This window comes from Bufo bufo, chromosome 3 (assembly GCF_905171765.1).
Source record: "Bufo bufo chromosome 3, aBufBuf1.1, whole genome shotgun sequence".
NCBI classification, from domain to species: domain Eukaryota; kingdom Metazoa; phylum Chordata; class Amphibia; order Anura; family Bufonidae; genus Bufo; species Bufo bufo.
In genome coordinates, this window is record NC_053391.1 from 1,880,825 (window position 1) to 1,896,391 (window position 15,567).

General features: G+C 49.4%; 1 protein-coding gene across 1 annotated transcript in view; it reads right to left on the reverse strand.

Annotated features, from left to right (window-relative positions):
- The window catches only part of POGLUT1 (protein O-glucosyltransferase 1), a 28,168-nt gene extending 13,571 nt beyond the window's left edge, over positions 1-14,597 (reverse strand). Inside the window, exons 1-3 of the mRNA XM_040422761.1 lie at positions 14,445-14,597; positions 10,140-10,224; positions 7,945-8,088 (exon numbers count right to left, since the gene is read on the reverse strand). Coding sequence (XP_040278695.1) covers positions 7,945-8,088; positions 10,140-10,224; positions 14,445-14,514 — 299 coding nt within the window. The 5' untranslated portion in view covers positions 14,515-14,597. The remainder of the gene's footprint in view (positions 1-7,944; positions 8,089-10,139; positions 10,225-14,444) is intronic.
- Positions 14,598-15,567: the final 970 nt, after the last annotated feature.

Sequence of the window (15,567 nt, forward strand, 5' to 3'; positions counted from 1 at the left end):
ACACATCCACAGGGTATACAGTAATATACTGACAGCAGAACACATCCACAGGGTGTACAGTAATATACTGACAGCAGAACACATCCACAGGGTATACAGTAATATACTGACAGCAGAACACATCCACGGGGTATACAGTAATAGACTGACAGCAGAACACATCCACGGGGTATACAGTAATATACTGACAGCAGAACACATCCACGGGGTATACAGTAATAGACTGACAGCAGAACACATCCACGGGGTATACAGTAATATACTGACAGCAGAACACATCCACAGGGTATACAGTAATATACTGACAGCAGAACACATCCACAGGGTATACAGTAATATACTGACAGCAGAACACATCCACAGGGTATACAGTAATATACTGACAGCAGAACACATCCACGGGGTATACAGTAATAGACTGACAGCAGAACACATCCACAGGGTATACAGTAATAGACTGACAGCAGAACACATCCACAGGGTATACAGTAATAGACTGACAGCAGAACACATCCACGGGGTATACAGTAATATACTGTCAGCAGAACACATCCACAGGGTATACAGTAATATACTGACAGCAGAACACATCCACAGGGTATACAGTAATAGACTGACAGCAGAACACATCCACGGGGTATACAGTAATATACTGTCAGCAGAACACATCCACGGGGTATACAGTAATATACTGACAGCAGAACACATCCACAGGGTATACAGTAATATACTGACAGCAGAACACATCCACAGGGTATACAGTAATATACTGACAGCAGAACACATCCACAGGGTATACAGTAATATACTGACAGCAGAACACATCCACAGGGTATACAGTAATAGACTGACAGCAGAACACATCCACAGGGTATACAGTAATAGACTGACAGCAGAACACATCCACGGGGTATACAGTAATAGACTGACAGCAGAACACATCCACGGGGTATACAGTAATATACTGACAGCAGAACACATCCACAGGGTATACAGTAATAGACTGACAGCAGAACACATCCACAGGGTATACAGTAATAGACTGACAGCAGAACACATCCACAGGGTATACAGTAATATACTGACAGCAGAACACATCCACAGGGTATACAGTAATATACTGACAGCAGAACACATCCACAGGGTATACAGTAATATACTGACAGCAGAACACATCCACAGGGTATACAGTAATATACTGTCAGCAGAACACATCCACAGGGTATACAGTAATATACTGACAGCAGAACACATCCACAGGGTATACAGTAATATACTGTCAGCAGAACACATCCACAGGGGTATACAGTAATATACTGACAGCAGAACACATCCACAGGGTATACAGTAATAGACTGACAGCAGAACACATCCACAGGGTGTACAGTAATAGACTGACAGCAGAACACATCCACGGGGTATACAGTAATAGACTGACAGCAGAACACATCCACGGGGTATACAGTAATATACTGTCAGCAGAACACATCCACAGGGTATACAGTAATATACTGACAGCAGAACACATCCACGGGGTATACAGTAATATACTGACAGCAGAACACATCCACAGGGTATACAGTAATAGACTGACAGCAGAACACATCCACAGGGTATACAGTAATATACTGTCAGCAGAACACATCCACAGGGTATACAGTAATATACTGACAGCAGAACACATCCACGGGGTATACAGTAATATACTGACAGCAGAACACATCCACAGGGTATACAGTAATAGACTGACAGCAGAACACATCCACAGGGTATACAGTAATAGACTGACAGCAGAACACATCCACAGGGTATACAGTAATATACTGACAGCAGAACACATCCACAGGGTATACAGTAATATACTGACAGCAGAACACATCCACAGGGTATACAGTAATATACTGACAGCAGAACACATCCACAGGGTATACAGTAATAGACTGACAGCAGAACACATCCACAGGGTATACAGTAATAGACTGACAGCAGAACACATCCACAGGGTATACAGTAATAGACTGACAGCAGAACACATCCACAGGGTATACAGTAATATACTGACAGCAGAACACATCCACGGGGTATACAGTAATAGACTGACAGCAGAACACATCCACGGGGTATACAGTAATATACTGACAGCAGAACACATCCACGGGGTATACAGTAATATACTGACAGCAGAACACATCCACAGGGTATACAGTAATATACTGACAGCAGAACACATCCACAGGGTATACAGTAATATACTGACAGCAGAACACATCCACGGGGTATACAGTAATAGACTGACAGCAGAACACATCCACAGGGTATACAGTAATAGACTGACAGCAGAACACATCCACAGGGTATACAGTAATATACTGACAGCAGAACACATCCACGGGGTATACAGTAATAGACTGACAGCAGAACACATCCACGGGGTATACAGTAATATACTGACAGCAGAACACATCCACAGGGTATACAGTAATATACTGACAGCAGAACACATCCACGGGGTATACAGTAATATACTGACAGCAGAACACATCCACAGGGTATACAGTAATATACTGACAGCAGAACACATCCACAGGGTGTACAGTAATATACTGACAGCAGAACACATCCACGGGGTATACAGTAATAGACTGACAGCAGAACACATCCACGGGGTATACAGTAATATACTGACAGCAGAACACATCCACAGGGTATACAGTAATATACTGACAGCAGAACACATCCACAGGGTATACAGTAATATACTGACAGCAGAACACATCCACAGGGTATACAGTAATATACTGACAGCAGAACACATCCACGGGGTATACAGTAATAGACTGACAGCAGAACACATCCACAGGGTATACAGTAATATACTGACAGCAGAACACATCCACAGGGTATACAGTAATAGACTGACAGCAGAACACATCCACAGGGTATACAGTAATAGACTGACAGCAGAACACATCCACAGGGTATACAGTAATAGACTGACAGCAGAACACATCCACAGGGTATACAGTAATAGACTGACAGCAGAACACATCCACAGGGTATACAGTAATATACTGACAGCAGAACACATCCACGGGGTATACAGTAATATACTGACAGCAGAACACATCCACAGGGTATACAGTAATATACTGACAGCAGAACACATCCACGGGGTATACAGTAATAGACTGACAGCAGAACACATCCACGGGGTATACAGTAATATACTGACAGCAGAACACATCCACAGGGTATACAGTAATATACTGACAGCAGAACACATCCACAGGGTATACAGTAATATACTGACAGCAGAACACATCCACGGGGTATACAGTAATAGACTGACAGCAGAACACATCCACGGGGTATACAGTAATATACTGACAGCAGAACACATCCACGGGGTATACAGTAATATACTGACAGCAGAACACATCCACGGGGTATACAGTAATATACTGACAGCAGAACACATCCACAGGGTGTACAGTAATATACTGACAGCAGAACACATCCACAGGGTATACAGTAATATACTGACAGCAGAACACATCCACAGGGTATACAGTAATAGACTGACAGCAGAACACATCCACAGGGTGTACAGTAATAGACTGACAGCAGAACACATCCACAGGGTGTACAGTAATATACTGACAGCAGAACACATCCACAGGGTATACAGTAATATACTGACAGCAGAACACATCCACAGGGTATACAGTAATATACTGACAGCAGAACACATCCACGGGGTATACAGTAATAGACTGACAGCAGAACACATCCACAGGGTATACAGTAATATACTGACAGCAGAACACATCCACGGGGTATACAGTAATAGACTGACAGCAGAACACATCCACGGGGTATACAGTAATATACTGACAGCAGAACACATCCACAGGGTATACAGTAATATACTGACAGCAGAACACATCCACAGGGTATACAGTAATATACTGACAGCAGAACACATCCACAGGGTATACAGTAATATACTGACAGCAGAACACATCCACGGGGTATACAGTAATATACTGACAGCAGAACACATCCACAGGGTATACAGTAATATACTGACAGCAGAACACATCCACGGGGTATACAGTAATAGACTGACAGCAGAACACATCCACAGGGTATACAGTAATAGACTGACAGCAGAACACATCCACAGGGTATACAGTAATAGACTGACAGCAGAACACATCCACAGGGTGTACAGTAATATACTGACAGCAGAACACATCCACAGGGTATACAGTAATATACTGACAGCAGAACACATCCACAGGGTATACAGTAATATACTGACAGCAGAACACATCCACGGGGTATACAGTAATATACTGACAGCAGAACACATCCACAGGGTATACAGTAATATACTGACAGCAGAACACATCCACAGGGTATACAGTAATATACTGACAGCAGAACACATCCACGGGGTATACAGTAATAGACTGACAGCAGAACACATCCACGGGGTATACAGTAATATACTGACAGCAGAACACATCCACAGGGTATACAGTAATATACTGACAGCAGAACACATCCACAGGGTATACAGTAATATACTGACAGCAGAACACATCCACGGGGTATACAGTAATATACTGACAGCAGAACACATCCACAGGGTATACAGTAATATACTGACAGCAGAACACATCCACAGGGTATACAGTAATATACTGACAGCAGAACACATCCACAGGGTATACAGTAATATACTGACAGCAGAACACATCCACAGGGTATACAGTAATATACTGACAGCAGAACACATCCACGGGGTATACAGTAATAGACTGACAGCAGAACACATCCACAGGGTATACAGTAATAGACTGACAGCAGAACACATCCACAGGGTATACAGTAATAGACTGACAGCAGAACACATCCACGGGGTATACAGTAATATACTGACAGCAGAACACATCCACAGGGTATACAGTAATATACTGACAGCAGAACACATCCACAGGGTATACAGTAATATACTGACAGCAGAACACATCCACGGGGTATACAGTAATAGACTGACAGCAGAACACATCCACAGGGTATACAGTAATAGACTGACAGCAGAACACATCCACGGGGTATACAGTAATATACTGACAGCAGAACACATCCACGGGGTATACAGTAATATACTGACAGCAGAACACATCCACGGGGTATACAGTAATATACTGACAGCAGAACACATCCACGGGGTATACAGTAATATACTGACAGCAGAACACATCCACGGGGTATACAGTAATAGACTGACAGCAGAACACATCCACGGGGTATACAGTAATATACTGTCAGCAGAACACATCCACAGGGTATACAGTAATATACTGTCAGCAGAACACATCCACAGGGTGTACAGTAATATACTGACAGCAGAACACATCCACAGGGTATACAGTAATAGACTGACAGCAGAACACATCCACAGGGTATACAGTAATATACTGACAGCAGAACACATCCACAGGGTATACAGTAATAGACTGACAGCAGAACACATCCACGGGGTATACAGTAATAGACTGACAGCAGAACACATCCACGGGGTATACAGTAATAGACTGACAGCAGAACACATCCACAGGGTATACAGTAATATACTGACAGCAGAACACATCCACGGGGTATACAGTAATAGACTGTCAGCAGAACACATCCACGGGGTATACAGTAATAGACTGACAGCAGAACACATCCACAGGGTATACAGTAATATACTGACAGCAGAACACATCCACAGGGTATACAGTAATAGACTGACAGCAGAACACATCCACAGGGTATACAGTAATATACTGACAGCAGAACACATCCACAGGGTATACAGTAATATACTGACAGCAGAACACATCCACGGGGTATACAGTAATAGACTGACAGCAGAACACATCCACAGGGTATACAGTAATATACTGACAGCAGAACACATCCACAGGGTATACAGTAATAGACTGACAGCAGAACACATCCACGGGGTATACAGTAATATACTGACAGCAGAACACATCCACGGGGTATACAGTAATATACTGACAGCAGAACACATCCACAGGGTATACAGTAATAGACTGACAGCAGAACACATCCACAGGGTATACAGTAATATACTGTCAGCAGAACACATCCACAGGGTATACAGTAATATACTGTCAGCAGAACACATCCACAGGGTATACAGTAATATACTGTCAGCAGAACACATCCACAGGGTATACAGTAATATACTGACAGCAGAACACATCCACGGGGTATACAGTAATATACTGACAGCAGAACACATCCACAGGGTATACAGTAATAGACTGACAGCAGAACACATCCACAGGGTATACAGTAATATACTGACAGCAGAACACATCCACGGGGTATACAGTAATATACTGACAGCAGAACACATCCACGGGGTATACAGTAATATACTGACAGCAGAACACATCCACGGGATATACAGTAATATACTGACAGCAGAACACATCCACGGGGTATACAGTAATATACTGACAGCAGAACACATCCACAGGGTATACAGTAATAGACTGACAGCAGAACACATCCACAGGGTATACAGTAATATACTGTCAGCAGAACACATCCACAGGGTATACAGTAATATACTGTCAGCAGAACACATCCACAGGGTATACAGTAATATACTGTCAGCAGAACACATCCACAGGGTATACAGTAATATACTGACAGCAGAACACATCCACGGGGTATACAGTAATATACTGACAGCAGAACACATCCACAGGGTATACAGTAATAGACTGACAGCAGAACACATCCACAGGGTATACAGTAATATACTGACAGCAGAACACATCCACGGGGTATACAGTAATATACTGACAGCAGAACACATCCACAGGGTATACAGTAATAGACTGACAGCAGAACACATCCACAGGGTATACAGTAATATACTGACAGCAGAACACATCCACAGGGTATACAGTAATAGACTGACAGCAGAACACATCCACAGGGTATACAGTAATAGACTGACAGCAGAACACATCCACAGGGTATACAGTAATATACTGACAGCAGAACACATCCACGGGGTATACAGTAATATACTGACAGCAGAACACATCCACTGGGTATACAGTAATATACTGACAGCAGAACACATCCACGGGGTATACAGTAATATACTGTCAGCAGAACACATCCACGGGATATACAGTAATAGACTGACAGCAGAACACATCCACAGGGTATACAGTAATATACTGACAGCAGAACACATCCACAGGGTATACAGTAATATACTGACAGCAGAACACATCCACAGGGTATACAGTAATAGACTGACAGCAGAACACATCCACGGGGTATACAGTAATATACTGACAGCAGAACACATCCACGGGGTATACAGTAATATACTGACAGCAGAACACATCCACAGGGTATACAGTAATATACTGACAGCAGAACACATCCACTGGGTATACAGTAATATACTGACAGCAGAACACATCCACAGGGTATACAGTAATATACTGACAGCAGAACACATCCACGGGGTATACAGTAATATACTGACAGCAGAACACATCCACTGGGTATACAGTAATATACTGACAGCAGAACACATCCACAGGGTATACAGTAATATACTGACAGCAGAACACATCCACTGGGTATACAGTAATATACTGACAGCAGAACACATCCACAGGGTATACAGTAATATACTGTCAGCAGAACACATCCACGGGATATACAGTAATATACTGACAGCAGAACACAGTGGACGGGATGTGTCTGTGGGTCTCGGCCTCCACTTCCAGGTCACATCTGAGGAGATCTAGTGATTATAGTCGCCTTTTGCCGTCGTCCATCCTCAGGACATTTTCCCGAGCGCTCTCTGATATTTCTGAGACTCACCGGGCGGGGAACATGCAGTCATCCTCCCGGTACAGGCGATGCTTTACTATCTGATAATGGGTCCCCAGTTTCCGGCTGAGGATGTCCTTCATTAATTCATGGGGAATCCCAGACTGAAATGGTGCGAGGTCCTGCTGGATGAGCCTAGTGCGACAAGAGTCAGAAGACATGAATGATGGGATGGTGGGACTGTGCCGACAACGGGAGGAGGGTAGGTGTTGTGCCGACAACAGGAGGAGGAGGGGGGACTGTGCCGACAACGGGAGGAGGAGGGGGGACTGTGCCGACAACGGGAGGAGGAGGGGGGACTGTGCCGACAACGGGAGGAGGAGGGGGGACTGTGCCGACAACGGGAGGAGGAGGGGGGACTGTGCCGACAACGGGAGGAGGAGGGGGGACTGTGCCGACAACGGGAGGAGGGTAGGTGGTGTGCCAACAACGGGAGGAGGAGGGGGGACTGTGCCGACAACGGGAGGAGGAGGGGGGACTGTGCCGACAACGGGAGGAGGAGGGGGGACTGCGCCGACAACGGGAGGAGGAGGGGGGACTGCGCCGACAACAGGAGGAGGAGGGGGGAATGCGCCGACAACAGGAGGAGGAGGGGGGACTGCGCCGACAACGGGAGGAGGAGGGGGGACTGCGCCGACAACGGGAGGAGGAGGGGGGACTGTGCCGACAACGGGAGGAGGAGGGGGGACTGTGCCGACAACGGGAGGAGGAGAGGGGACTGTGCCGACAACGGGAGGAGGAGGGGGGACTGTGCCGACAACGGGAGGAGGAGGGGGGACTGTGCCGACAACGGGAGGAGGAGGGGGGACTGTGCCGACAACGGGAGGAGGAGGGGGGACTGTGCCGACAACGGGAGGAGGAGGGGGGACTGTGCCGACAACGGGAGGAGGAGGGGGGACTGTGCCGACAACGGGAGGAGGAGGGGGGACTGTGCCGACAACGGGAGGAGGAGGGGGGACTGTGCCGACAACGGGAGGAGGAGGGGGGACTGTGCCGACAACGGGAGGAGGAGGGGGGACTGTGCCGACAACGGGAGGAGGAGGGGGGACTGTGCCGACAACGGGAGGAGGAGGGGGGACTGTGCCGACAACGGGAGGAGGAGGGGGGACTGTGCCGACAACGGGAGGAGGAGGGGGGACTGTGCCGACAACGGGAGGTGGAGGGGGGACTGTGCCGACAACGGGAGGAGGAGGGTAGGTGGTGTGCCGACAACGGGAGGAGGAGGGGGGACTGCGCCGACAACGGGAGGAGGAGGGGGGACTGCGCCGACAACGGGAGGAGGAGGGGGGACTGCGCCGACAACGGGAGGAGGAGGGGGGACTGCGCCGACAACGGGAGGAGGAGGGGGGACTGCGCCGACAACGGGAGGAGGAGGGGGGACTGCGCCGACAACGGGAGGAGGAGGGGGGACTGCGCCGACAACGGGAGGAGGAGGGGGGACTGCGCCGACAACGGGAGGAGGAGGGGGGACTGCGCCGACAACGGGAGGAGGAGGGGGGACTGCGCCGACAACGGGAGGAGGAGGGGGGACTGCGCCGACAACGGGAGGAGGAGGGGGGACTGTGCCGACAACGGGAGGAGGAGGGGGGACTGTGCCGACAACGGGAGGAGGAGGGGGGACTGTGCCGACAACGGGAGGAGGAGGGGGGACTGTGCCGACAACGGGAGGAGGAGGGGGGACTGTGCCGACAACGGGAGGAGGAGGGGGGACTGTGCCGACAACGGGAGGAGGAGGGGGGACTGTGCCGACAACGGGAGGAGGAGGGGGGACTGTGCCGACAACGGGAGGAGGAGGGGGGACTGTGCCGACAACGGGAGGAGGAGGGGGGACTGTGCCGACAACGGGAGGAGGAGGGGGGACTGTGCCGACAACGGGAGGAGGAGGGGGGACTGTGCCGACAACCGGAGGAGGAGGGGGGACTGTGCCGACAACCGGAGGAGGAGGGGGGACTGTGCCGACAACCGGAGGAGGAGGGGGGACTGTGCCGACAACCGGAGGAGGAGGGGGGACTGTGCCGACAACAGGAGGAGGAGGGGGGACTGTGCCGAGAACAGGAGGAGGAGGGGCTGTGTGCCGACAACAGGAGGAAGAGGGGGGACTGTGCCGACAACAGGACTGGTAGAGTACTTGAGATAACAAGACGGAGAGAGGGAGTGTGTAGATACGGGAGCAGGGAGCTGCGTACCAGTTGTAGCAGGTGTGGTTGTGGCAAGGCTCATGACTCTGCACTCTCTTGTGGATGCGGTTCACATATTGACGCCATCTCTGATCTAAGATGAAAAGAATGTAATCGAAAGTTACACACAGGAAAACACAGGGAACCCTTCATCATCAGTCAAGTGGCATACCATTGGAGACAAGGTTACACAAGAGCATAGTCTACTGGAGGGGAGGATACCCGGGGGAAGACTCTACCGGAGGGGAGGACACACGGGGGAAGACTCTACCGGAGGGGAGGACACACGGGGGAAGACTCTACCGGAGGGGAGGACACACGGGGGAAGACTCTACCGGAGGGGAGGACACACGGGGGAAGACTCTACCGGAGGGGAGGACACACGGGGGAACACTCTACTGGAAGGGAGATTGCACAGGGGAACACTCTCCTGGAGTAAAGGTTTCACAGGAGAGCAGTCTACTAGAGGGCGAGCACTCAAATGGAATAAAGGATACACAGGGGAGTACGGTACTGGAGGACAGATTATACAGGGGTACTGTACTGGAGGACAGATTGTACAGGGGCACTGTACTGGAGGACAGATTATACAGGAGCACTGTACTGGAGGACAGATTATACAGGAGCACTGTACTGGAGGACAGATTATACAGGGGGCACTGTACTGGAGGACAGATTATACAGGGGCACTGTACTGGAGGACAGATTATACAGGGGGCACTGTACTGGAGGACAGATTATACAGGAGCACTGTACTGGAGGACAGATTATACAGGGGCACTGTACTGGAGGACAGATTATACAGGAGCACTGTACTGGAGGACAGATTATACAGGAGCACTGTACTGGAGGACAGATTATACAGGAGCACTGTACTGGAGGACAGATTATACAGGGGCACTGTACTGGAGGACAGATTATACAGGGGCACTGTACTGGAGGATAGATTATACAGAGGGCACTGTACTGGAGGACAGATTATACAGGAGCACTGTACTGGAGGACAGATTATACAGGAGCACTGTACTGGAGGACAGATTATACAGGGGGCACTGTACTGGAGGACAGATTATACAGGGGCACTGTACTGGAGGACAGATTATACAGGGGGCACTGTACTGGAGGATAGATTATACAGGAGCACTGTACTGGAGGACAGATTATACAGAGGGCACTGTACTGGAGGACAGATTATACAGGGGCACTGTACTGGAGGACAGATTATACAGGGGCACTGTACTGGAGGACAGATTATACAGGAGCACTGTACTGGAGGACAGATTATACAGGAGCACTGTACTGGAGGACAGATTATACAGAGGGCACTGTACTGGAGGACAGATTATACAGGAGCACTGTACTGGAGGACAGATTATACAGGAGCACTGTACTGGAGGACAGATTATACAGGAGCACTGTACTGGAGGACAGATTATACAGGAGCACTGTACTGGAGGACAGATTATACAGGGGCACTGTACTGGAGGACAGATTATACAGGGGCACTGTACTGGAGGACAGATTATACAGGAGCACTGTACTGGAGGACAGATTATACAGAGGGCACTGTACTGGAGGACAGATTATACAGGGGCACTGTACTGGAGGACAGATTATACAGGGGCACTGTACTGGAGGACAGATTATACAGGAGCACTGTACTGGAGGACAGATTATACAGGAGCACTGTACTGGAGGACAGATTATACAGAGGGCACTGTACTGGAGGACAGATTATACAGGAGCACTGTACTGGAGGACAGATTATACAGGAGCACTGTACTGGAGGACAGATTATACAGGAGCACTGTACTGGAGGACAGATTATACAGGAGCACTGTACTGGAGGACAGATTATACAGGGGCACTGTACTGGAGGACAGATTATACAGGGGCACTGTACTGGAGGACAGATTATACAGGGGCACTGTACTGGAGGACAGATTATACAGGGGCACTGTACTGGAGGACAGATTATACAGGGGCACTGTACTGGAGGACAGATTATACAGGAGCACTGTACTGGAGGACAGATTATACAGGGGCACTGTACTGGAGGACAGATTATAGAGGAGCACTGTACTGGAGGACAGATTATACAGGAGCACTGTACTGGAGGACAGATTATACAGGAGCACTGTACTGGAGGACAGATTATACAGGGGGCACTGTACTGGAGGACAGATTATACAGGAGCACTGTACTGGAGGACAGATTATACAGGAGCACTGTACTGGAGGACAGATTATACAGGGGCACTGTACTGGAGGACAGATTATACAGGGGCACTGTACTGGAGGACAGATTATACAGGGGCACTGTACTGGAGGACAGATTATACAGGGGCACTGTACTGGAGGACAGATTATACAGGGGCACTGTACTGGAGGACAGATTATACAGGAGCACTGTACTGGAGGACAGATTATACAGGGGGCACTGTACTGGAGGACAGATTATACAGGAGCACTGTACTGGAGGACAGATTATACAGGAGCACTGTACTGGAGGACAGATTATACAGGAGCACTGTACTGGAGGACAGATTATACAGGGGCACTGTACTGGAGGACAGATTATACAGGGGCACTGTACTGGAGGACAGATTATACAGGGGGCACTGTACTGGAGGACAGATTATACAGGAGCACTGTACTGGAGGACAGATTATACAGGGGCACTGTACTGGAGGACAGATTATACAGGAGCACTGTACTGGAGGACAGATTATACAGGGGCACTGTACTGGAGGACAGATTATACAGGGGCACTGTACTGGAGGACAGATTATACAGGGGCACTGTACTGGAGGACAGATTATACAGGGGCACTGTACTGGAGGACAGATTATACAGGGGTACTGTACTGGAGGACAGATTATACAGGGGCACTGTACTGGAGGACAGATTATACAGGGGCACTGTACTGGAGGACAGATTATACAGGGGCACTGTACTGGAGGACAGATTATACAGGGGCACTGTACTGGAGGACAGATTATACAGGGGTACTGTACTGGAGGACAGATTATACAGGAGCACTGTACTGGAGGACAGATTATACAGGGGTACTGTACTGGAGGACAGATTATACAGGAGCACTGTACTGGAGGACAGATTATACAGGAGCACTGTACTGGAGGACAGATTATACAGGAGCACTGTACTGGAGGATAGATTATACAGGGGTACTGTACTGGAGGACAGATTATACAGGGGCACTGTACTGGAGGATAGATTATACAGGGGCACTGTACTGGAGGACAGATTATACAGGGGGCACTGTACTGGAGGATAGATTATACAGGGGCACTGTACTGGAGGACAGATTATACAGGGGGCACTGTACTGGAGGACAGATTATACAGGAGCACTGTACTGGAGGACAGATTATACAGGAGCACTGTACTGGAGGACAGATTATACAGGGGCACTGTACTGGAGGACAGATTATACAGGGGCACTGTACTGGAGGACAGATTATACAGGGGCACTGTACTGGAGGACAGATTATACAGGGGCACTGTACTGGAGGACAGATTATACAGGGGTACTGTACTGGAGGACAGATTATACAGGGGCACTGTACTGGAGGACAGATTATACAGGGGCACTGTACTGGAGGACAGATTATACAGGGGCACTGTACTGGAGGACAGATTATACAGGGGCACTGTACTGGAGGACAGATTATACAGGGGTACTGTACTGGAGGACAGATTATACAGGAGCACTGTACTGGAGGACAGATTATACAGGGGTACTGTACTGGAGGACAGATTATACAGGGGGCACTGTACTGGAGGACAGATTATACAGGGGCACTGTACTGGAGGACAGATTATACAGGGGCACTGTACTGGAGGACAGATTATACAGGGGGCACTGTACTGGAGGACAGATTATACAGGGGCACTGTACTGGAGGACAGATTATACAGGAGCACTGTACTGGAGGACAGATTATACAGGAGCACTGTACTGGAGGACAGATTATACAGGAGCACTGTACTGGAGGACAGATTATACAGGAGCACTGTACTGGAGGACAGATTATACAGGGGCACTGTACTGGAGGACAGATTATACAGGAGCACTGTACTGGAGGACAGATTATACAGGAGCACTGTACTGGAGGATAGATTATACAGGGGTACTGTACTGGAGGACAGATTATACAGGGGCACTGTACTGGAGGATAGATTATACAGGGGCACTGTACTGGAGGACAGATTATACAGGGGGTCCATATCTCCCAGGTCACACGTCCCCCCCGCCGCTCTCCGGGCACAGTACAGTCAGACCCCGGTTCTCACCCTCATGGCCGCCTTCTGAGGTCAACGTTGCGGGGCACAGGAGCCCCAGAAGCAGCGATAAAAGCCGCATCTCTCTGGTATCTATTACTCCTGCCTGAGCTCATCAGTGTGATCGGCGATCCACACGTCGCCGACGCCTAGGCTGCGGTGGAGCGCGAGGTTTGTCGGTAGTTGTAGTTTCTTCTGAAGCAGACGGAAAGATGACGTCAGAGGGCAGGTCACGTGTCATATAAATGCGTAATAACGTTTAGTTTAACAAGGCCGCTGCACTGGGCGCCGGATGGTTTGGGCTCGGTTCACACTGGAGCGTTTTGGTTCGGATTGTGCGCTTTAAAGCAATTTAGGAATGCCCCATTGATTTTAGAGAGGAATCTGCACGTTACAGGTCGCTGTTTTCCTCCGGACGAGGTGTCCTGTCCAATATCGGTGCTGATTTAATTGAAAATGACAGTAATGGGACTCCTCAAAGAAACCGCCCAAAATCCAGCACCGACAACACGTGAAGAAGAAGGATTTACATTCCACCTCAGATTATATTTACCTCAGAGAACGCTCCGTCTGAACCAGGCCTTAGAGTCGCCTCCCCCGGGCACAGTGTCCGCAGCAAACCCCTGTATCCCCTGGAAGAACACGCTGTCTGCGCTGCGCTCCTCCATCCTGTGCTGCGCTCCTCCGTGCTGCACTCCTCCGTCCTGCGCTGCGCTCCTCCGTCCTGTGCTGCGCTCCTCCGTGCTGCACTCCTCCGTCCTGCGCTGCGCTCCTCCGTCCTGTGCTGCGCTCCTCCATCCTGTGCTGTGCTCCTCCGTGCTGCGCTCCTCCATCCTGCGCTGTGCTCCTCCATCCTGCGCTGTGCTCCTCCGTCCTGCGCTGCGCTCCTCCGTCCTGTGCTGCGCTCCTCCATCCTGTGCTTCTCCATCCTGCGCTCCTCCGTCCTGCGCTCCTCCATCCTGTGCTGCGCTCCTCCGTGCTGCACTCCTCCATCCTGTGCTGCGCTCCTCCGTCCTGTGCTGCGCTCCTCCGTCCTGTGCTGCGCTCCTCCGTCCTGTGCTGCGCTCCTCCGTCCTGCTCTCCTCCGTGCTGCGCTCCTCCGTCCTGTGCTGCGCTCCTCCGTCCTGCTCTCCTC